The sequence below is a fragment of the Rutilus rutilus genome (assembly GCF_951802725.1).
Source record: "Rutilus rutilus genome assembly, chromosome: 1".
Lineage (NCBI taxonomy): Eukaryota > Metazoa > Chordata > Actinopteri > Cypriniformes > Leuciscidae > Rutilus > Rutilus rutilus.
The window spans coordinates 4,334,279-4,360,029 of NC_140209.1; the positions used below are offsets into that span (position 1 = coordinate 4,334,279).

Sequence of the window (25,751 nt, forward strand, 5' to 3'; positions counted from 1 at the left end):
CTAAAGTTAACATTTTCCCAGATGTCCTACAGCACCTTTACATCTCTGGAGATTTCAGCAGAGGATGATTAAACAACTCCACAAACAGCATTACCAGCTTCACTTATCTTATTAATAAACAGATCGACTTTATTTCTGTCAGATGTCTACAGAAGCTCTTATTGAGATTAACAGTGGTTTAAATGTTGATGATTTATTGAGCATGTGTGGTTACCATTATGGTGATCAGTGTTTCATTTAGTTGACAGTTTGACTCTTGGCTTTTATGTGAGTGTGTGGTCTTTGTAACAGTGTTCAACAAAACACATAATTTGTTGCAAAGGGAACCTGAAACAAAGATGATTAGGTGATATAGTAATTCACTGATATTATCCCTGACCAAAAGTGGCTATTTCTTATTAATAGATCAGAGGCTAAAATCTAAATCTAAAATCTTTTTTTCTAAATCATGACCATTTTTTATGTAAAAAAAAAAAAAAAAAAAAAAAAAAAAAAAAAAATTCACACTAGCATTATAAGAGCACCTCATGACCATGATATAATAACTTAAAAAATGCATTTCATAACCCGTTTGAGAACATCTGCTAATGCCTGATATGTAACTATCACTGATCTTAAAAGAGAAGAGCTGATAGAGAAGGTTGTATTTAATTAAATTGCACATTGATGTGATTGTTGTGTTGTAGTTTCAGGAGAAAGTTCAACAGCTGAAGATGAGCATCAGATTCCTGTGAGGAAAGACCAGATCAGACTGATTCTGCTGGGAAAAACTGGATGTGGGAAAAGTGCCACTGGAAACACCATCATCGGCAGAAACCTGTTTAAATCTACATCCGGTTCAGACTCTCAGACGAAACAGTGTCGGGCAGAAACTACAGTGAGGATGGGTTAAGAGATCTCAGTGATCGACACTCATGGCCTTAATAATTCTAGCTTTCGGCCGAACGCAGTCTACTTGCGCCTAAAGCACTAAGTGTGTCATGGCGTAGCGTAAATATCAGCAGTGCGTCACATTATTTGCGTCAGTCTAAGCGCAACTTAAGTCAAATCCATATGTTTGTTTGGCCGGGAGCTAGTTATTTTGCTTTATAAAGTTTTAAATGTGGACATTTTTCTTACGCATCGCTTCAGAAGGCATTTTATTAACCCCCTGGAGACATGTGGAGCTCTTTTATCATGGATAGATGCACTTTTATCATGGATAGATGCACTTTTATGGACTTCAAAACATAAAAAGCCATTCCCTGCCATTATAAGCGCATTATAAATAGCCAGGACGGCCGTCAAAAGCCAACCACCTCCTCCTCGTGGCGTCGGCTGGAAACGAGGACCCTCGGGGACCTACAGCGGGATGTTCGGGGTGTGAGTGCCGCCTGGTCAAAGTGGCGCCAAGTCACGGGAATGCTATGCGATCGCCGAATGCCCATCCACCTAAAGTCCAAAATCTATAAGATCATTGTACGCCCTGTCGCCCTGTATGAGCCGAATGTTGGCCAGCGACTGCCAAACATGGCCAGCTTCTACACGCCATGGAAATGCGTATGCTCCGCCGGTCACTCGGCCTGACAAGGCTAGACCACGTCATGAACATCGACGACAGGAAGCGGATGGAAATAGCGCAGATTACGGAGAAGATGCTCAAGGCTCGTCTCCGCTGGTACGGCCATGTAACACGCAGCCATGAGAACTCAGTGGCGAAAACAGCTATGCGCCTTGACCCACCCGGTAACCAACCATGTGGCCGCCCAAAGATGAGATGGATGGACCGGCTCAAACAAGATATGAAGGACGTGCAAGTCGCCCTGGAGGACACTACGGACTGGAATAAATGGAGAGCAGCCTGCCAAAAAGCGGACCCTGCACCTGCGCGGGACCAACGCTAGGATGAAGAAGATAAATAGCCAGGACATTTTTTATATAACTCTGATTGTATTTGTCTGAAAGAAGAATGTCAAACACCCCTAGGATGAGTTGAGGGTGAGTAAATCATGGGCTAATTTTCCTTTTTGGGCTAACTATCCCTTTAAAATGCTTTCTCAATGGATCTGCCAGCTCTGTGTAGTAATGTTGTTGTGTGATCGAGATCGGCTCGAGTAAACCGCTGTCTAGTATTGCTCCGAGCGGATAAACTGTGTGTGCTGCGCAGCCTCAGGCGAGTAGCGTGGTTTCATTCTGCTTTCGTTTGCCGTGTGATGTTTCTCGTATGCGGCAGAAATGGCAGCTCTCTCTTATAAAAGGTCACAAAATGTGACCATTTACTCGCAGTCTAGAGCCCTGTATAGTGCTGTATTTCTGCTTTACATGAGCGCCACCTACTATTTTTGCTGCACTGCTCACGCTCAATTAAAGTGAAAGCACACTTTTGATGGACAAAATAAATATGATTTCACACTAAAAGTACCTAAAATGCACATAATTTCAATGTAGAGTGTGTTTTAATGTCAAAAATCAGAAAGACTCAAACATATTTATATAAAATGTACCCATTTAAACTTGTTTTTATTAATCAGTTTGGGTAAAAGTGGTGTTTTATAAAAAAATATATATACAGTGGAGAGAACAAGTATTTAATACATTGCCGATTTTGCAGGTTTTCCTACTTACAAAGCATGTAGAGGTCTTTAATTTTTATCATAGGTACTCTTCAACTGTGAGTGACGGAATCTAAAACTAAAATCCAGAAAATCACATTGTATGATTTTGAAATAATTAATTTGCATTTTAATGCATGATATAAGTATTTGAACACCTACCAACCAGTAAGAATTCCGGCTCTCACAGACCTGTTAGTTTTTCTTTAAGAAGCCCTCCTGTTCTCCACTCATTACCTGTATTAACTGCACCTGTTTGAACTCGTTACCTGTATAAAAGACACCTGTCCACAAACTCAATCAAACAGACTCCAACCTCTCCACAATGGCCAAGACCAGAGAGCTGTGTAAGGACATCAGGGATACAATTGTAGACCTGCACAAGGCAGGGATGGGCTACAGGACAATAGGCAAGCAGATTGGTGAGAAGGCAACAACTGTTGGCGCAATTATTAGAAAATGGAAGAAGTTCAAGATGACAGTCAATCTCCCTCGGTCTGGGGCACCATGCAAGATCTCACCTCGTGGGGCATCAATGATCATGAGGAAGGTGAGGGATCAGCCCAGAACTACACGGCAGGACCTGGTCAATGACCTGAAGAGAGCTGGGACCACAGTCTCAAAGAAAACCATTAGTAACACACTACGCCGTCATGGATTATCTGCAGCGCACGCAAGGTCCCCCTGCTCAAGCCAGCGCATGTCCAGGCCCGTCTGAAGTTTGCCAATGACCATCTGGATGATCCAGAGGAATGGGAGAATGTCATGTGGTCTGATGAGACAGAAATAGAGCTTTTTGGTCTAAACTCCACTCGCCGTGTTTGGAGGAAGAAGGAGGATGATTACAACCCCAAGAACACCATCCCCAACCGTGAAGCATGGTGGTGGAAACATCATTCTTTGGGGATGCTTTTCTGCAAAGGGGACAGGACGACTGCACCGTATTGAGGGGAGGATGGATGGGGCCATGTATTGTGAGATCTTGGCCAACAACCTCCTTCCCTCAGTAAGAGCATTGAAGATGGGTCGTGGCTGGGTCTTCCAGCATGACAACGACCCGAAACACACAGCCAGGGCAACTAAGGAGTGGCTCCGTAAAGAAGCATCTCAAGGTCCTGTAGTTGGCCTAGCCAGTCTCCAGACCTGAACCCAATAGAAAATCTTTGGAGGGAGCTGAAAGTCCGTATTGCCCAGCGACAGCCCCGAAACCTGAAGGATCTGGAGAAGGTCTGTATGGAGGAGTGGGCCAAAATCTACAGGAAACGTTTGATCTCTGTAATTGCAAACAAAGGTTTCTGTACCAAATATTAAGTTCTGCTTTTCTGATGTATCAAATACTTATGTCATGCAATAAAATGCAAATTAATTACTTAAAAATCATACAATGTGATTTTCTTGATTTTTTTGTTTTAGATTCCGTCACTCACAGTTGAAGAGTACCTATCATAAAAATGACAGACTTCTACATGCTTTGTAAGTGGGAAAACCTGCAAAATTGGCAGTGTATCAAATACTTGTTCTCCCCACTGTATATAGAAATTAAGTCACAAGAAGAAATTAAGCCTCGTCACAAGCATTTCAATGCACAGTTCTTCCCCAGTGTTAACTATGCAAATGACAAATAAATGCCTCTTGACTCTTCTTAAATATTTGTGTGTGCTGTAAAGTGGTTAAAAAAATTAAATCGGAATCGGCTAAAATCTGTATCGGCAGGTCAAACTCAATGCAAAATCGGAATGGGCCTAGAAAATTGTAATCGGTGCATCTCTATAATCTTTCTGATTGGCTGGTATCAAACATTATCACATAATCTGATGTTCACCTAGATGTTTCATTTATTTATTTCTACATTTGCCGTATAGTATTGTCGATGGGTTCAATAACACAACCTGCAAAAGGGGGGCCTTGGCCAGAACCTAGTGGTATTTGGGGGCCTTGTCATTTGAAAAGTTTGGGAACCCCTGCTTTAAGATATTTTAACTGCGCTTATTTCCGTCATTGGTATAAGTTGTAGTGGGTGGTAATAGACAAGAAATTTACAGTTTTCGACCATCTTGCTGACAACGTTTCTTTAGTCATTCGGCAGTCTTGCAGCCTGAACCCCTGCAAGAAATCCAACTATAAACGGATTTTAATGGTGATTGAATGTGGTTCAAATGAGCTGTTGTCACACAGAGGTGGTAAAGGATCAAAGGATCACTTGTAAGGTTTTTCTCCAGTGTGGATCCTCTCATGTCTTTTCTGATCTGCTGACAGACTGAATCTCTTGTCACAGTGTGAACACTTGTAAGGTTTTTCTCCAGTGTGAATTCTCTGGTGCCGTTTTAAACAGTTCGCTGTAGTAAAAGTCTTCTCGCACTCAAAGCACATGTACTCTCTCACACCCGTGTGAATTTTCTCATGTCTATGTAAATTGTGCAGCAGTGAAAAACTCTTTCCACACACAGAACATGAATGTGGCTTCTCCTTCGTATGAACTGTCAGGTGTTTCTTCAGGTTTGATGCACAAATAAATGTTTTGCCACATTGGTTACATGAGAACGGCTTCTCTCCGGTGTGGATCATCATGTGAACATTAAGGTTTGCTGATTGACTGAAACTCTTCCCGCATTGATCACATGAGAACAGCTTCTCTCCAGTGTGGATCCTCATGTGAACATCAAGAGAATGTTTGTATGTGAAATTGTTTCCACATTGATGGCATACATGCGGCTTCTCTCCAGTGTGAATCCTCTCATGTTTTTTCAGAGATAATGACTGACTATATCTCTTGTCACAGTGTGAACACTTGTAAGGTTTTTCTCCAGTGTGAATTCGCTGGTGCTGTTTTAAATTGTACGCTGTAGTAAAAGTCTTCTCGCACTCAAAGCACATGTACTCTCTTACACCAGTGTGAATTTTCTCATGTCCATGTAAATATTGCAGCAGTGAAAAACTCTTTCCACACACAGAACATGAATGCGGCTTCTCCTTCGTATGAACTGCCAGGTGTGTCTTCAGGTGTGATGCACAGAGAAATGTTTTGCCACATTGATCACATGTGAACGTCTTCTCTCCGGTGTGGATTCTCATGTGAACATTAAGGGATGATGATTGACTGAAACTCTTCCCGCACTGATCACATGAGAACGGCTTCTCTCCAGTGTGGATCCTCATGTGTCGATAACGATTTGCTATGTGTGTGAAATGCTTTCCACATTGATCACATGAGAATAGCTTCTCTCCAGTGTGGATCCTCATGTGAATCTGAAGACTTTGTTTTCTTGTGAAACTGTTTCCACACTGAGTGCAGATGAAAGATTTCTTGGCTCTTCTTTTCTTTAAAAATGTCTTTTTAGTCTTTGAGCGACTTTGAGGTTGGACATGATGTTCCTCCTCCACTTCACTCAGTTCTTCACTCTCCTCCTTCACTTCACTCAGTTCTTCTCTCTCCTCCTTCACTTCACTCAGTTCTTCACTCTCCTCCTCCACTTCACTCAGTTCTTCACTCTCCTCCTTCACTTCCATCAGGTCTGACATGAAAGAAACAAATATTACATTTAATTTTCAGTACATCAAAATAATTCAAAGAGAGAAATATAAAGTGAAAGGACATGAAAGTGAGCCCTGATGTAATAGTAGAAAGTAGACAACTGTTATAAATTATTGTGATCATTTGATGCCTTTTTATAAATATAATTATCATTATAATAAAATTATCATTAAATTTATTATATGTTCTTGAAACTTTCCATGAATGAGGTCAATATATCTTCCAATTATTATTTTTAAAACATTGTAGGCACGAATCCCATGTTTCTTTAGCAAGAACTATTAAATGTATTTGATCAATGACAATTATCTAACATATTAAAATTAAAATATACAATACTTCCATGTTTTGACACCAACTTTGAGATTGATATTTATTTTACTAAAAACTTTTTAATTATTAATGGCCGTTAATATAATAATATTAATTTTGTAAACTGTTGAAAATGACTAAAATTCTGGTAACGTTGTTGCAAATTGGAAACCAGATATAAAATAAATATAAAATAAAACAATTAAAATAGTATTTAGCCTGATCTGATATTGACAATCAATATAAAAATGTCTCAAATCTCCCTTTACTGACCATTTGTTGAAGAAAACCCAGAACATTCTGTACCATTTCATAGTTTAACTGTTTATCTAAACGTGATGAAGTGCTTGAATGTTTCTAACATGAATGTTCTTCAGCATCATGAATGAATGAAGAATAAACACCAACCTCTTTGTTCTTCAGGATCTTCAGTGTGTTTCATTCTGCAGGGTTCTGGATCACTCATGTTCTCACTGTCCTCTTTAATAAACTTTGCAGATTTCAGCTCTTCCTGATGCTTTCATGCTCGTCTTCACTTGTAGCTGATAGGAATTTACAGCATTTATTGCTGAATTACTGTGGGAGGAGCTTCACTGATGATGTGATTGCAGTGGGAGGAGCTTCACCGATGATGTGCAGGAGTGCAAAAAAAGATATTTTGTGGAAAAAAAAGATATTCTTATTAAATAACATTTGAAAAACCTGTATAAACGGAACACCAAATAACATTATTAACTATGCAAATTATTAACAATATACCGAAGTAAAATAAATAAATAGCCAAAGCTAAAGGCTAACACTTCTGTTGCCTTTTTCCGAGGGAACTCGCGCTGCATCGATGACGCTTTAGGAACGCCCCCACATGATTACGTCTGAAGCACATAAATCAACTAGTCCAATGGAAATAATGAACGTCACAGACGGGTGACGTCATGACCAGGAAAGGATAATAAGCACATCCGGTGCAACCGGCGCTAGCTTTTGTGCCTCAGCAAAGTGCTCTGTGTCAAAACTGTCTATTATATTTATTGTTTGTCTGTCACATCATTATCTAAAGTATGGCAAAACAGTTATTCAAGTCATGTGCTTCTCCTTGCCCTCGTTTCCTTACGGGTGGGGATACACACGATTTTTGTGTAATCTGTTTGGGAGTGGAGCATGCTATTGTCAGCCTTTGAGGGAGCTGACTGTCAGCACTGTGAGCAGCTACCGCCCTGCACGCTCCGCTCCCGCCCCGCATGCTCCGCTCCCGCCTGTCATTATTTGATGAAAGTGGCCAGGCTCGCAAACCTCAGGGTGTGGGACCCGCTGCTGCTTAGGCAGCACGGAGATCGCATACCTGGGGTTCGCAAATGGATCTCTCGGTGGGGTTGGAGACGGCCCCTGCCTTATCTCCTCCCTTATCCGTGGGATCCATTGCTCTTTTGCCTGTGTCGGAAGCCCATCCTGCGGCTCCTTCCACCCGGGGAGAGAGCCCAATGCTTCGGTACTCTAGCTCTGAGGAGGCAGATGTACTGAGCATTGGAGATAGTGTCTCAAACATTAGGGAAGAGGATTCGCCATCTCTTTCCGCAGCATATAAGGAGCTTGTGGAGGTGATAACTTGTGCTGTACATAAATTAAAAATTGAGTGGCCAGCCAAGAAAAAAGGTGCTCGTCCCAAAAGCAAGTTAGACGAGCGCATTTTATCTTCTAATTTATCATCTCCATCACGGGGCCTCCATTTTTTCCCGATCTACATAGTGAGCTATGTAGATCGTGGAATAAACCATATTGTTCCCTTCTCTTCAGTCCCCAGGTGCATACATATTCAGACATAAGGGGACTGAGGGAACATGGTTATGGGTTGATGCCCCGGGCTGAGCAGAAGCTCGCAAGCTATCTGTCTCCTGGTTAAGCATATTCCCTGAAGGCTCCCGTGCTGCCCACTAAACCTTTAAATTTAAACTATATCTAATTTAGTGGTCAAAGCTTATACTGCAGCAGGTCAATCTGGAGCCTGTCTTCACACTATGGCAGTGCTTCAGGCTTATCAGGCAGACCTGTTGGGGGATCTGGATAATAGTGAGGGAGTGGGTCCGATGAAATTCGAGAACTTCGTCGGGCCACAGATCTGTCTCTCAGGGCTACGAAGGAAACCACTCATGGGTGGTCTATGGCAGCTCTTGTAGCTACTGAGAGACATCTCTGGTTAAATTTAGCAGAAATCTCTATATTAACGAATGGAGCAATAGAGCAGGTGTACTCGCCCAATAGAGAATCAGGGTTTGCGGGGGGGTAACAAAATTGTTGCGTCCAATTTTAGATCTTCATCTGTTGAATCGCGCAGTCGAGAAACTCAAGTTCAAGATGCTCACACTCAAACAGATCGTGACTCAAATCAGATATGAGGACTGTTTTGTCAAGACAGATTTAAAAGACGCTTACTTCCATGTCTCCATCCTCTCTCGACACAGGAAGTCCCTGAGGTTTTCTTTCGGGGGCAAAGAATACCAATACCGGGTGCTTTCGTTCAGAAGAGTGTGCTTTCTCCACTATAGAGAACCACTTTCCTTGGTGTGATATGGGATTCAGTCACGATGCAAGCCACACTATTGCCTGTTCGTGTAGCTACTATCCTCACAGCCACAAAAGAGTTGAAACTAGGCCAGTCACACACTGTGAAACAGTTTGAGAGACTGTTGGGCCTACTGTACATGAGACCCTTGCAGTGGTGGCTCAGGACCAGAGGGTTCTCCCTGAGGGGAAAACCATTTCGTACGATCAAAATCACATGGCACATGATGGCAGTCTTCAATGCGTTGAGACATTTCCTCCCAGACCTGAGGGGCCATCATGTGCTTGTGGAGCACATAGACAACACATCGGTGGTCTCTTACATAAATCGTCAGGGGGGTCTGCATTCTCGTCCATTCTGCAAACTGGCGCACCAGATCCTCCTGTGGTCCTTAGGGAAAATACTCTCTCTGAGGGCAGTGTATCAGGGGGGCAAAATATAGGAGCAGACACCCTGTCGAGGCAGGGGCTGAGGCCAGAGGACTGGAGACTCCACCCCAAGGCGGTGGAGCAAATATGGGAATTTTACAGCCATGCAGAAGTGGATTTGCTTGTGTCTCAATACACAACGCTTTGTCCACTATGGTTTTCCCTCACTCACCAAGCCCCCTGGGGCTAGATGCTATGGTGCAGACGTGGCCGAGGCTACATCTGTACGCATTTCCCCCTGTTGCTCTGCTCCCAGGAGTTCTGGAGAGAGTCCGCCAGGACGGAATAAGTCTACTGCAAGTAGCACCATGCTGGCCGAGCTGAAATTGGTTTGCGGACCTAATTCATCTCCTCAATGAGGTTGTTGAGACCATCCTAAGCTCCAGAGCTCCAGCTACGAGGAAATGATATGCACTAAAGTGGAGAGTTTTTACTTTCTGGTGTCACCAGCATCAGAGGGATCCAGTTAACTGTTCTGTAAACACAGTACTTGAGTTTCTGCAAGATCGCTTTGCATCAGGTTTATGTCCTTCCACCTTAAAGGTCTACGTGGCGGCCATTGCAGCTTTCCACGCCCTGGTGGGTGGTACATCTTTGGGTCAAGACCCCCTGGTCATACGATCCTTTGTGGCACCTTGAGGCTGAGGCCAGCAACTCGCACTAGGGTGCCGGCTTGGGACCTGGCAATAGTTTTGGAAGGCCTGTCAGGGACTCCATTCAAGCCCCTAGATTCAGTCTCAGAAAAATTTCTGACTTTCAAGACCATCTTTCTTTTAGCTATTTCGTCCCTCAAAAGAGTCGGAGACCTTCAGGCCCTTTCGGTTTCTCCCACCTGCCTTGAGTTTGCACCCAGGATGGTCAAGGCATTCTTATACCCTAAGAAGGGATACGCCCCTAAGGTGCCGACCAATATTCCGAGGCCTATTGTGCTGCAGGCTTTCTGTCCTCCTCAGTTTGCTTCTTCGGACCAGGAAAAACTGAATCTCTTGTGTCCAGTGTGAGTACTGGATACTTATGTCCACAGGGCTGCCCCGTGGAGAAAATCAGATCAGTTGTTTGTCTGCTTTGGATCACCTAAGAAGGGTCTTCCAGCCTCTAAGCAGACAATCAGCAAGTAGATATTTGAGGCTATAATAATAATAATAATAATTCGTTACATTTATATAGCGCTTTTTCTGAGGCCTCAAAGCGCTTTACATAGATGGGGGAATCTCCTCAACCACCACCAATGTGCAGCATCCACTTGGATGATGCGACGGCAGCCATATTGCGCCAGAACGCCCACCACACACCAGCTTACTGGTGGAGAGGAGACAGTGATGAAGCCAATCAGTATATGGGGATGATTAGGAGGCCATGATGGACAGAGGCCAAGGGGCAAATTTGGCCAGGATGCCGGGGTTACACCCCTACTCTTTTTCGAAGGACATCCTGGGATTTTTAATGACCACAGAGAGTCAGGACCTCGGTTTAACGTCTCATCCGAAGGACGGCTATCTTTCTTGCCTATGAATCCTCTGGCCAGCCGTGCCCTTTGGTGGTCAGAGCTCATTCTACTAGGAGTATGGCAACTTCTAAAGCCTTATCAGGGGTTTCCCTTCAAGAGGTTTGTGATGCGGTGGGTTGGTTCTCGCCTCTCACAACGCTGCCCCAGGGTCTCAGGTGCTTCTTACATAGATTGGCAACAGTTTTACATACAGGCAATTGTAAGTATGGCGTATTGGGTATTCTTGTTCCCAAAGCGTCATTGACGCAGCGCGAGTTCCCTCGAAAGGGAACGTCACAGGTTACGACTGTAACCCTATTTCCCTGAGAAGGGAACGAGACGCTGCACCCTGCCATACTTTCTGCATCCCTGTGATCGACTTTGCTTCAGCTCTCGAAGCAGCACAGAATGTGCTTTTATCCTTTCCTGTTCATGATGTCACCCGCCCGTGACGTTCGTTCTTTCCAATTAACTAGTTGACATACGTGCTTCAGAGTTCAGACGTTTGATCTGACGTGTGGTTTATAACAGAATTCTGCGCCTAATTTGAATGCTTCCAATTAGATCTCGCTGCGATGTTATTAATTCTGCTGTGAATTCAAACGCTTTCTCACTGGATCTCCCAGCGCTGTGTAATAACAGTGTCTTGTGATTGAGATCGGCCCACGGATAAACCTGTTCTGAGCTCAACTCAAAAGAATAGCGCAAAAAAAAACCCCAGATTAGTGCAGTTTCGTTTCACTTTCGTTTTGTTTGATGTTTCTCGTATGTAACAGAAGATTGTAATGCAGAGGGTGCCAGTCCGATTCCACATCTCAAGCGCAGGCATAACGCTTGCCACAAAGAACCGGCAAAAGTAATGATTATGCATGAGACATTTTAATTGTTTATTAATAAACTAGTGATTTCTGTCAGTGTCGGCTGCAAACAAAGTTGGTGATGCTGACTCGCCATCCTCGCAGTACTTAGTGAACCCACCTATAGAGAGAAATGCACACTTCATACGAATTAGCCTACATAAGCAGAGAGTAGCCCAGTTCTTTTCGTTTTGAATTGTTTTGTTTAAAAGTAGACATTTCAAGCTTTCTCTCAAGTCTGTGAGGCAAATATAGCCTATACACTGAGTTTCTGTTCATTTATGAGGCGAGCTCCAGTTCACGCACCGGCGCCTCCGTGTCCTGATTATATTGTCTGCTTTATTTGCTTCTTATTTATTAAATCCAGGCAATAGGTTGATGAAACATTGATTAAATTAATAGGCCTATACAATTTATACAAAACGAAATTCACTTTAACGAAAGGCTTTCTACAAATCAAAACTTAAGTGGTCAAAATCATGTCTGACCCACTCCATATGTCTCCCGATATATTGGGCATCTTATGATCCTATCTTACTCATCTCATACGGTTTCCGCTTTCATATAATCAACCCAAACAATCCTAGGTTTTTATTTAACACCGTGGCTAGACTAACAAATAAACAGATGTCACCTGAACAAAATATTCCTTTACAGTTTAGTAGCAATGATTTCATTAAGTTCTTCACTGTGAAAATAGAAAACATCAGAACCACAATTGTAAAAGTTCAATCCTCAATCGCGCCTTATAATTCAGCCTCAATTATCACCCCGCAAGAACAATTACAGTGCTTTACAACTATAGAACAAATAGAGTTAAATAAACATATCACTTCATCTAAAACAACAACATGTTTATTAGATCCTATACCCACTAAACTACTGAAAGAAGTGTTACCTATAGTGGAAGAGCCTCTCCTCAATATTATTAACTCATCTTTATCTTTAGGTCATGTTCCAAGAACATTTAAACTGGCAGTTATAAAACCTCTCATTAAGAAACCACAATTAGACCCACATAATCTAGAAAATTATAGACCCATTTCAAATCTTCCTTTTATGTCTAAAATTCTAGAAAAAGTTGTGTCCGCCCAACTAGGCTCTTTCCTGCAAGAAAATGACATCTATGAAAAGTTTCAGTCTGGATTCAGACCGCATCATAGCACTGAAACTGCTCTTGTTAAAATCACAAATGATTTACTCTTATAGCTTCTGACCAAGGCTGTATCTCAATACTAGTTTTACTTGATCTTAGTGCTGCGTTCGATACTATAGATCACACAATACTTTTAGATCGACTACAAAATTATACTGGTGTTCAAGGACAAGCATTAAGCTGGTTCAGATCATACCTATCTGACCGCTACCATTTTGTCTATTTAAATGAAGAAAAATCTATCATAACTCCAGTAAACTATTGAGTGCCGCAGGGATCTGTGTTAGGCCCTCTGTTATTCTCAATATATATGCTGCCACTTGGAAATATTATAAGGAAACATGGAATTAGTTTCCATTGTTATGCTGATGACACTCAAATATATATTTCATCACGGCCAGATGAAAACGCTAAATTATCCAAATTGACAGTGTGTTAAAGATATAAAAGATTGGATGACGCGCAATTTTCTTTTATTAAATCCTGACAAGACAGAGGTACTAATTATCGGTTCAAAAAAACGCCTACAAAACCTCTCACACTACAACTTTAACATAGTAGGATGTCCTGTTACTTTATCCTCTACAGTAAAAGACCTGGGTGTTATATTAGACTGCAACCTGTCTTTTGAAAATCATATTTCATATGTTACAAGAACAGCCTTTTTTCCACCTTAGAAACATTGCTAAGCTACGTAATATGCTATCAGTTTCTGATGCAGAAAAGTTAGTTCATGCATTCATGTCCTCGAGATAAGATTACTGTAATGCTTTATTAGCCGGTTGTCCTGCATCCTCAATAAACAAGCTACAGTTAGTCCAAAATGCAGCCGCTAGAGTTCTTACTAGATCAAGAAAATATGATCATATAACACCAATTTTATCATCACTACATTATTTACCTATAAAGTTCCGTATTAATTACAAGGTATTGCTACTGACTTATAAAGCCCTAAACGGCTATTTAACGGATCTTCTATCGCCCTATAATCCATTGCGCTCTTTAAGATCACTAAATTCGAGGCTTTTGGTCTAGAGCCCGACCGATATATCGGCAGGCCGATATTATCGGCCGATATTAGGCATTTTCCTAACTATCGGTATCGGCATTTATAATGGCCGATAAATTAATATTTTAAAAAAAAATGCAGCGTGCGCCATGCGTGATTTATGTAAGGATGACGCTGCCAATAAAGCACCTAAAAGCTGTCACAAAGAACTGGCAAAAGTGGCAAAAAATAACAGCCGCTTCTGGTGTAGACACAGTGTTAAAGCTTTTTGAGCTTCGGTAGTAATGGACATCGGATAGACGGTGCTGAACATATTTTTCTCTCTAATAAAGGTAGGATTCTCTATGTGTCTGTATGTCCGTTTGCATTTTTATTATTTAATCCAATCTACTTCTCAAGGGAGTGCATTGTGGCATTTGGTGCAATATAGATGGACACGCGAGATGCGACACGTTCAGAATTAATACACTTTTAGTAAACTACAGAACAGTGCGAGCGGGAAGCGGCGCACCTCCCGCGGGCAGAGAATGCGTCTGAGAAGGACACTGCAGTGATATAAAACGCACACACACAGGTCTGTTAAATTAAGCAATACTTTTAAGGTAATCTAATATTTTTCTGACTAACAAATTACTGACAGTAAAGGGTAGATTTAAATAAAGAAAAACGAAATTTAAATAAAGAAAAACGAAATTTAAATAAAGAAAAAACGAAATTTAAATAAAGAAAAACGAAATTTAAATAAAGAAAAACGAAATTTAAATAAAGAAATTACAAAATTTAAATAAAGAAATTAAACGAAATCTAAATAAAGAAAAAGGAAATTTAAATAAAGAAAAAACGAAATTTAAATAAAGAAAAACTAAATTTAAATAAAGAAAAACTAAATTTAAATAAAGAAATTACAAAATTTAAATAAAGAAATTAAACGAAATTTAAATAAAGAAAAACGAAATTTAAATAAAGAAAAACGAAATTGTTAAATTAAAAAACGAGATTAATTTAAATTGATAATAACGGGTAAAAAGGCTAATACATTTTGTTTCTATTATTCTATTTTCCACAATGTCAAAGCAACGCAGCTTAACCCAAAACACAAGCTCAGGCATGCACTTTGTCCATACACACTCCGCTGTTCTGCGCTCTAGCCAGAGAACACCGTTGCCGGAACACTCAGACGTCGGTTATATTTCTAGCATGCACTGCACGCGTTTTCCGCGTGGCTCGAGCCGGGCCTGAGAGACGCGTGTCTCACGCAGGCAGTGTGCAAACTCCAACCTGTTAACATGGGAGCCGAAATAAAAACGGCCATGCCACGCAGTCAGTGTGTCGCCGGCCTTATTCAAGCACGAATGAGAACCGTTTTGCGGGGGATCCCAGATGTGAAAAAAAACGAATATTCAAATGTCAAATTTTCAAATCTACTACCAACCCACCGAACAAATATTCGAATATTCCGGTCCAGCCCTACTCCAATAATTTATATAATTATAACACTTTATATAGGGCCATTTTGCATTAAGAGTAGCCTAGTTTCACGTTTAGTACATTTTGCTTACTAATTTAAAATAGTATAAAACTACTGTACATATGTAATTATAAACGTTTTCATTATGATATGATTCATTTTACTTTACTAAAAAGATCTGAGTTCTTCCTCCACTGGTAGATATTAGAGAAATTAAGATTAAAAATAGAAGATAAGGTTTTGTCAGTGACACTTTTGATATATTTATTGATACAAGTTATGTTTTAAATAAGCTGACTAAATTAAAAGGACAAAGTCGTTAGTGAAGATTATGCAACCGTATTTAGAATATAATAAAATATAAAATGCAATGCAAACTAGTTTGGTTACAGCTCAAATGCTCATTCTATCATTCACCCTGCCTCCATTACATATCTTTGTCACACAAGTGTTTGATCACATTTGAGTGATCATTGCAAAACGTTTATATATTTATTCTGTTTATACTGTCTATTCTATATACAGTACCCATCAAAAGTTTGTACACACCAATTGGAAAGTGTGTCCAAACTTACTGTACTATAATACACATAAATAATATTGCTACTGTATTATAATATACACATAAATAATATCGGCCGATATATCGGTATCTGGCTTTTTTTTTATCGGTATCGGCATCGGCCCCCAAAAATCCATATCGGTCGGGCTCTATTTTGGTCATACCTAGGATATCTAGGTCCACCAAAGGAGGGAAAGCATTTTCATATTTAGCTCCAAAACTCTGGAATAGTCTTCCTGATACTGTTCGTTGCTCAGACTCGCTCTCCCAGTTTAAAACTAGATTAAAGACGCATCTCTTCAGCCAGGCATTCATATAATACTTTTAATCTTACAGTTAAATCCGGTCTCTAGTTCATAAACGCCAGAGGAGAACTGGCCCCCAACTAAGCCTGGGTTCTCCCAAGGTTTTTTTTTTTTCTCCATTAGGTCACCTGATGGAGTTTCTTGGTTCCTTGCCACTGTTGCCTTTGGCTTGCTCAATTGGGGACATTTGGGGATATTTAATTTAATTAATCAATCAACAATACTATTGATCAGCATTACCAAACGTGGACGTTTTCCACTAGAAACAAACATTGATGTATTATTTTAATTAAATACTGTGAAGCTGCTTTGATACAATCTGTATTGTGAAAAGCGCTATATAAATAAACTTGACTTGACTTTTCAAAAACACCCCCTAATCACCGCCGGTATTGGTCAATTTCCACCGTGGTGGTAAAAAACTGCCACGTCACAGCCCTAGGTAGCATTGGATCTGGACGGGAAGGATAACTCTGAGTGTTGGAAGGGGTGTGTCGCGATTTTACCTTCTCACACCGTGACACAGGTTCGTGGATCTGAGTGTTGCGATTTCGGTTTCATGTCGCATATCGCTACAGCCCAAATCAACACTCATTCAACAAGCCATTCAGAATCACCAGCAGATCAACTCACTTTATTTTGAGTGTTTGCTGTTAGAAACATTATTTGAGTCAGATAGATGACAAAAGCCTATTAAACTGCTCCATTGAAAGACAATACTGTCATTTCTCACACTATGACATGGATAAAACATCAATAATACAAAAACAATCACTAATGACACTAGGGACGTTAACGATTAATTGACGATAATACATTTAATCGATAAAACTTATCAGTCATTGATTAAGCAGGTTCATAAGCGTGCGTCTGCGTGCTGCTCGACCACGAAACGTAGCGAGCGTGCCGGAGTTATTTTTGGGACCATTTTACACCTTTATCATGACTATAAGTTTGCGTGTGCATTCGCAGCCTTTTGTTCTGTGCAAATGTAAGTTGTAATATTGTGTTTATTTTGTGTAGGCCTATCTATATCTGATTTATCTCATATAGGACGCATGTGGTTAAGAATTAATGTAGTAAAGTGTACAGTGATCCTTTTTAGTTTCAGCGCGCGCAGCTCAAACGGCAATGCACGACTAATAATGACTATTGGACTGTCATATTATAACATTATAAAGAGAACAACATTGTAATAAAACATTGTGAATTATTTGGGTTAAGTTGCCGTTAGGGATGTCAATTTTAACAAATTCCCATGATCGATTGTCGTTTAAATTAATGATCAATTAATCGATTACCCGTTAGCCGTAACACTGCATTATGAGTCTGCTGCATTGGCATATGGCCAACAGCATGACAGGGTGTGCAAATACTGCACAAAACGCTATGTTCCTCACCAAATGAATGAGAAATGGTTTTTAATCTAAATAAAGGGCTACTTAGGATTGTAAAATGTTTCAATGTGATTATTTCATTAAATTAATTATTTAATAATTAAATATAACGACTAATGAAAAGTGTCACAACGCCTCAGATGCATGCTTGGAATTAGGGCTGGGCGATATGGCCAAAATTTCATATCCCGATATAGCTCATTTGATATCCCGATAACGATATACATAACGATATAGCAATTTTTCTGTTAATGGGCAGATGACGTGACCCGTGTTTTTACTGTAACTAAGTGTAAATGTTTACTGAACTGCATTTTTCAACTAAAACAACACATGCCAGTGGGGCATAGAACATAATTTTATTTTAATATTATGATTTTGGGACGTAAAATTTATTTGGTGTTGTTCATATTTCAAGGTGAATAGCAAAATGTCCTGCGGTGTGACTGTAACATTGATGACTCATCAAATGTAAATATCAGTAAAATAAATCAGGTATGTTTGGAGCAGCTAATAAATGCCTTGGCATTATTTTGTATGTATTTACTTAATTAACTTAAGTTTTAAAAATGCTAAAAGTACTAAAATAATATTTACAGTACATTTAGTTTTGTAACACAAATGCTGTCCTGCAGTGTGACATAGGATATTAGATTTTTGTACTGGCAGTTACATGGACAGCCATAGGGGTCCTTTAGTCAAGACCCCTACCAGGAAGTCCCCCAGATGTTTGGATGTGCTAAGGAGGTTAAAAGATGAGTGTTAATCTCTTATTAATTTGATATATTTCATCATTTCTGTCAGACCATGAACGTGTCCATTTTTGATAGTCCTGTGGTGTGACTGATCTAGACTGATCTAGTTCGAGAAAAAATAAAAATATCTTTAAAAAAGAATCATATTCAGGTTTAAAACAATGGACTTATTCAGTTCCTGTAATGCCCAAGGTCAATCTTGTATAGCAATTACTCAAAATGGCTGCAAAAGTGGAAAAAGTCCTGTGGTGTGACAGCCTGTCCTGTAGTGTGACATAATTAAGTCAGATGTCTAGCTAGATTCTAGACTGTTATCTTTGCAATATTAAACATAAATATAAATATATCTCTGTCTCTCTATATATATAGTAAACAAATATTGCAAATATATGTATAATATAGGTATATTATATATAATATTAAACATAAATATATATCTGTCTTCATTATACATAATATACCTATATTATACATATATTAAACTTAAATATATATCTGTCTTTATTTGTTTGTTGTATGTGTATGTTAACAGTCACTGATCATTGTTTTTAAAGTCAGTTTTAGGCATGAGCAAAGAAAGGACAAGGAGGTACAGGGAAGGGTTAGCACAGAATGAAGTCAAATTTCTCTTGTTCACTGGAATCTTTGTTCAAAGAGCTGAATTGATGATTTTCACACGCTTTTAATTATTTTAGCATGATTTTAATGACTTTCTCCTGAAAAACAAGATATTTGTTTAGTCTTTTAAGTTAAAAATAGGAATGAATGGTCTTTATGACTGGGTCTGATTTGACGCCTCCAAAATGTTAATTATTCAGTATGTCTTGTTCACTATGTTTTTAGTTCAAATTCATACACTAAGTAATAAGATTGTACTGATATGTTGCATTTTCATTAATGTTCAAATAGAGATGCAAATTAATTTGTTTGTTACAAAAATATTCAATACATTTCACCATAAATGTTCATACAGTGTTTCATTTCGTCCTGTGGTGTGACGGGATGTCCTGTGGTGTGACATCACTTCAAACACAATTAAACGACTTTTACTATGTTAACTAGCTTAAATGATTATATGCATTTGAAAACATTTCATAATATAACTATATAAAAAAATAATAAACATTTTCAAATATTTTTTCTCATTTTACACAATATTTCCACTGGAGAGAGTGGTAAAAGATGGCACAAGCAAAGAATATAATCAAAAAACAGCTGTGAAAAAAAATCTATGCAGAATTTTAATGATCATGCTTTAAGAATGCTTGTTAAACTTGAAACATACCTGATTTGTATTTGAAATTAATAATATTTCAATATTTGAATTTTATAGTAATGTCATGTCACACCGCAGGACATATTTTGCCTGGAGCTGTGAGAAAAGCTTAATAAATTACATAATGAAAAAAAAAAATCTGCTAACCTCTAACAATTTCAAAAACAACAGTATTTGAACTTTACAAATTCATACAATTCTCAAGCAATTTAGAACTTTGTTTTCAAAAATGCTGTTTCACCCTTATTTGTCATCTGCCCTAATTCAGTTCATGAATAGTCTACCGTAAATCCTCTAATATTGGCCTGTATTCCATTACCGGCCGGGTCTCTAACATTGGCCGGTCTCGCTGTTGGCGGAGGTAAATAATTATTAGAACCAACGTTTTTCTGGGCAGGCCACAACATTATGCTTGTGATAGTAACATGCAAATAGAGAGCCTAAATCTCTCTATATGGCTCTGGGCTCTCTATATACCACAGGGGGGCAATGTTTGCTAATGAATCCAAGCCATAGCTACGGTAGCTTGGTAATGTCAATCACTTCGCTCTTGACTCGCACGTGACGTCACCGGTAACGTTGTACCATGGCAGCCGCGGAGCCAAAGAGGATTTTTGGCGAAAATCTATTTTTTAACCCCCTGGGTTCGACAATCGCGCCGGCGCGATAGGTTTTTTTTCTTATAAGTGCAAAAGAGATTCAAAATATTCTGTTGACTTTGATTGCGGAGAGCGCGCGCTATTCAAACGCAAATAATCTGAGGCGATCCACGCAAACCTGTGAACACCCACAATCAGTTGGATATGTTCACTTTCAGGTTCACCTCGTTTTCATTTTGAGGAGCAACGGATCCGGTTGAGGAATAGGTCAGTTCTATATTTGCTTTGTTCTAATCGCAATAGTGTCTGTACACGCAAAAAGACTGTTTAAATATGAATCGCGTTTCTCTCTCTCTCTCTCTGTGTGTGTGTGTGTGTGTGTGTGTGTGTGTGTGTGTGTGTGTGTGTGTGTGTGTGTGTGTGAATGAATGAATGCACAGATGCGCGCTGTTGTGGAGCTACTAACCGGTTGGGTTGGCTGGTCATCTAGTTGAGAATTAACTTACCCTGGTCTGAACCGCGTCTACTACCGTCTTCCTCCATGTTTGTTTATGTATTGCAGCGTGCATGGGCATGCCGTGAGGTTAATTCTGCCGTAAAACGCCTTATCGTGGTGTAAACGATAGAGCCTTATATAAAACGATAGACATTTTCTATCGTCCAGACGATATATTTCGTCATATCGCCCAGCCCTACTTGGAATATGTGACTGTTGTGGACGTGCTCTTCCTGGAACAACGCGCTGAAAATGGCAACTAAACCCAATGAATTCACAACTCATGTTATGTAATATGACAGTCCTAATCATAGTTATTAATAACCGTGCATTGCTGTTTGAGCGGCGCGCTGAATGAATACCATCAAACTGGAGCACTTTGCCAGAGCGTTATTTAACTCAAAGAAACGCATATGAGATTAATCAGATACAAAATAAACATAATATTACAAATTATATCTGAACAAAATGAAGCGAATGCACAAGTGAACTTGAACTAAGTTACGTGCCATTCAGAATGACTCATGTTGTGGACGTGCTATTTCTGGAGCAACGCGACTATGGCAACTAAACCCAAATAATTCACAATATTTTATTTCAATATTGTTCTCTTTATAATGTTATGTAATATGACAGTGCATTGCCGTTTGAGCTGTGTGCGCTGAAACTGAAGAGGATCACGTACCGTAAGCTAGGGCTGTGCGATATAGCTAAAAAAATTATCACGATATAATGTTTCATATCATTCGGTATCGATAATTATTGACATTTTTTATAACCTTTTTTTTGAAGACAAGTAGAAAAGTTTGAATTTAAACCACTTTTTTATTTTATTTATCCACATCAAGGCTAAAAACAAATTATTTTAGTTTTAGCAGTAAAAAATTTAATGTAAACAAACATATCTTCTTTAAGTGTTAAAGTGTTAAAGAAACTCTTGAACTTAAAATGTTATAAAATGTGTGCAAAGTGCAATGTAAAAGTGTAAACGTAGAAGAATCAAGGCAAACTTTGAGGTAGATCAACATCTGTAATAAGTAGGGGTGTAACGGTTCACAAAATTCACGATTCAATACGACACAGTGGTGTCATGGTTAGGTAGCCTACATTTTTCGATACAGCAAAAAGAAAGAAATGCCAAAGAAATTTCCTTGATTAAAAAAAATATATTATTAAAAAGAAAAGTTATTTTTAAATAAGTCTGAGTTTTCCCTACATCTTGAAACTTTTACTTTTATAAATGGGAGATAATATATTTGAAAGATCAACAAATGTGTTTTGGTCATCACATTAAAATAACATTTAAATATGATAATATTAGTGCTGAAAAAATATGTGTGACGTACTTGAAAGCATTTTACTATTCCTTCCAAACTTCCATGGCTACTGTGAGTGTTACTACATTAAATCCATATACAATGAATGTTGCTGATCTGTGGACTTAAAGCCTATAACTAGTTCATTCATGGCACAATGTTTCTCCTGGTTTCCACGTCGGCGCTGTTTGATCCGTTAATAACGGAGAAATGTGAATGTTTCTCACTAGATCTCGCACCGATGTTATTACTTCTGTGGCGAATTCAAATGCTTTCTTTACTGGATCTTTAGCGCTGTGTAGTAACAGTGTCACTTGATCAAGATCGCCTCGCGCTGCACTGACATTGATGGTCCAAACTGATAAACAGTCAGTGAAGCACAAAATAATAACGCAGTTTCGTTCCGCTTTTCATTCTGCTTGCCATTTGATGTCGGGCGACGTTATGGTGGTTGCGCGTGCATTTGAATGAAAATATTGAGCGCTTTATCGAACATTTTTTTATCGTTACCGACAATGGTGTACCGTCGATAAATACCGATACCGTTTTATCGCCCAGCCCTACCGTAAGCTTTACTACATTAATTCCTAACCAAATGCATCCTATATGAGATAAATCAGATATAGATAGGCCTACACAAAATAAACAACATTACAACTTACATTCGCACAAAACAAAAGGCTGCAAATGCACACGCAAACTTATAGTCATGATGAAGGTGTAAAATGGTCCCAAACATAACTCCGGCGTGCTCGCTATATATGTATGTTTTGCGGTTGAGCAGCACGCGCGCGCTAATCGATGATCAATGTTATAGATTCTCTCTAACGATTCTGTATCTGTAAAAATTATATCCTGAGAAAAGTGGATTTTGAGGGGTATAGCGCCATAGACCTCCATTCATTCTGCACTCGCCTGCGAGCTCCCCCGCATGGACAGAGACGTGTTACTGCAGCCAGTCAAGAAACCGGAAGTAACCAGAGAGTGCCAATTCTCTTCCTATTAGACATTCTCTGATATTACCCGTTGAAGGCAGCTGAAAACAGACATTCATGCGGAAAATGTTTAACCGGTTTGCGTTCATCCACAAGGAGGGAAAATTATTTTCCAGGACAACGCAAAAGTTTCCAGGACATTTTACTTTTTTTTCCATTTTCCATGTGTTTTCCAGGACTGGAAAATTGGTCTTTCATTTTCCAGGTTTTCCAGGACGCGTGGGAACCCTGGTCTTGGAATGCAGTTGGCTTATATATTAAAAATATGAAAAACACCAACAGAAGCTTCTTTCAATTTCAAATACTCGCGCGCGCTTTGCGAAGAGCGTTTGAGCATGCGGCTGTGATTGACTCCGTCTACGTGGTTAAATGTACTTGCATCTCAAAATGCTTTTATGACGCGAAATTAATGAGACACAGGCAGTTATATCTTAAGTTATTAAACAGACAGGACAAACCACATCTTATAATTGCAAAAGAGATGAAAACGTTAGACAGCCTTGCCTACTCTTAAATACTGAAAGCACTCTTTGTTTATTGCTTCTAATATTTTTTTCCCCTCTTTGTTATTTGTTTTGAAGCTATATTTGTTTGTTAAAATTATTAACATGTAATTGTATTAATGTAGTTTTTTAATGTGTAATTATTATAAGTAGGCCTACTTATAATTATGTAGGCTAATTCAATTTTTTAAGTTTTATTAATAAGATCAATAAAAGAACAAAATGTAATCGGCTCATGAGGTGCCTAAAGATTCCCTTCCCTATTTTACAATGATTTATTGCTTGTTTTGTTTGAATAATAGAAAAGATAAAGAGCTTAAAAAAAAATCTCATATTAAATCGCAATCGCTATATTGGTAAAACTAAATCGCAATTAGATTATTTTCCAAAATCGTTCAGCCATAGTATTTGCACAACCTGTCATGCTGTTGGCCATATGCCACTGCAGCAGAGTCATATTGCAGTGTTAAGGCTAACGATTAATTAATTGATCGTTAATTTAAACGACAATCGATCGATGGGAATTTATGAAAATTGACATCCCTAAATGACACTCATCTTCATCAACCACTACAGATAAATAACTACAGCAGCATAATCTGTCCAAATTAATCTAAATATAGTTTGAGCTTATGATTCATTAATCACTATAAATTAGAACATTATAATAATATTTTATATGTGCAGAAACTGAGAATTATCATTAAACTTTTGAAAATAAAAAGCACCAAAGAGCACTATTGTTCCAAGAGTAAAACGCTATTCATATTTATAAGTAGGCTATTGATTTAATGTCTCACGTGGCTCATTATAGGCTGTAAACTTTAAGTATATAAGAGTAAAGTAAAATAATGTAAAGCTTTAGCAGATCTGTTCCAGTATGACACTTGAGATCGATATCCATTCATTCCCTTCACAAATCTTAAACTTTGACTTGACGAGACAATCACACAAACGAACACAACATCGCTCAGGTCTGAATGAACTCAACATATTCTCCTCATGCTCGCTGCTGCTGCACTAAATGTTTATTTCAGAAGGAAGACGCCAGAAAAGACGCACAAGTATCGCTGTGATCGATGAAAACAATACAGAAATGAGCCTGTCGCTTAATCAAACTGTGTAAAGTGTGTGTAAATATGATAAATACCGTGAACTGCTCTCCTCACCTCAGAAGACTCGACGCTAAAACTCTCATTGACGGAAGAGAGACGGCGCGAGCGAGCGGTGACGTCATCAGCCTGCGTACGGGACACCCCCGCAGCCAATCAGGGCCACGCAGATTCAGCTTTACTAGTAGCCTTCCATTATTATTATTATTTTAGAACTGAAGTGACTCCAGTTACTAAAGGTGAAAGGAACTTTTTCAAGTGAAGCACAAAATAGGCAGAATAGGCAGAGGAGGATTATGGGGTTAAAATTGTTGCATTATTCCAGATAAATAGATTAATATTCGCAAATAAATGTAAAGAGATTCACAAAAAATGTATCAAATTCACAAATAAATAGATTAAGATCTGCAAATAAATGTAAGGAGATTCACAAAAAAAAAATCAAATTCACAAATAAGATTTAAGATAAAAATAAGATTTGCAAATAAAAAAATATTTACAAATGTTTTATTATTTAACAAACACAACTCTGCCTGGCATTAATTTGTGAACCGCTTTCTGTGCATTTGTAAATCGCTGCACGCATTTGTGAATCTCTTCTTGTGCATTTGTGAATCCCCTCACGCATTTGTGGATTTTGAAAGGCTATATATAGGCTGTCGGTTGTTAATTTATCATAGTTAGCTCTCATAATTCCTTATTATGCTGTTTGTATAACTAATAATTTATCCTCTTACGTACACTTCCCATCTAATACTTGCCGTAGTTTCATTCGTATTTAGTTCAAAATATTTATCAATACAATTCTCCACAAATTTGATAAAAGCTGGGTCTTGTAACAAAATTTGCAACCTCCATCTGGAACAATGCTGAAATCTACCCAAATGTATCTCCATAGATACTGCTGCATGATCACTGATTATTGTACCAGCATTTTTCCATATGTGCAGGGACGGACTGACAATCTGTGCTTCTGGAAAAGTCCAGAACGGCCATCCAACCGAGGGCCGTCGGCACAAAAAAAAATCACTTATATATG

The 25,751-nt window shown here is 39.0% G+C and overlaps 2 protein-coding genes across 2 annotated transcripts in view; both read right to left on the reverse strand.

Moving 5' to 3' along the window:
* The window catches only part of LOC311302201 (uncharacterized protein), a 37,957-nt gene extending 13,152 nt beyond the window's left edge, over nucleotides 1-24,805 (reverse strand). Inside the window, exon 1 of the mRNA XM_084427883.1 lies at nucleotides 24,751-24,805. The gene's annotated coding sequence lies outside the window, so the exon portion shown is untranslated. The remainder of the gene's footprint in view (nucleotides 1-24,750) is intronic.
* Nucleotides 4,128-24,849, reverse strand: LOC311302166 (uncharacterized protein). The gene is made up of 3 exons (XM_084427818.1): nucleotides 24,770-24,849; nucleotides 6,844-7,055; nucleotides 4,128-6,103 (listed from the first exon to the last, which is right to left on the reverse strand). The coding sequence occupies exons 2-3, from the start codon at nucleotides 6,899-6,901 to the stop codon at nucleotides 4,788-4,790; spliced, it is 1,374 nt and encodes a 457-aa protein (XP_084283944.1). The 5' UTR covers nucleotides 6,902-7,055; nucleotides 24,770-24,849; the 3' UTR covers nucleotides 4,128-4,787.
* Nucleotides 24,850-25,751: the final 902 nt, after the last annotated feature.

Bases quoted from the DNA above. Each gene is read 5' to 3' on its own strand.
- LOC311302166 (XM_084427818.1), bottom strand. From the start codon at position 6,901: ATGAGTGATCCAGAACCCTGCAGAATGAAACACACTGAAGATCCTGAA. The intron at 6,104-6,843 runs GTTGGTGTTTAT...CTTTCATGTCAG, and splicing joins AGATCCTGAAGAACAAAGAG to ACCTGATGGAAGTGAAGGAG.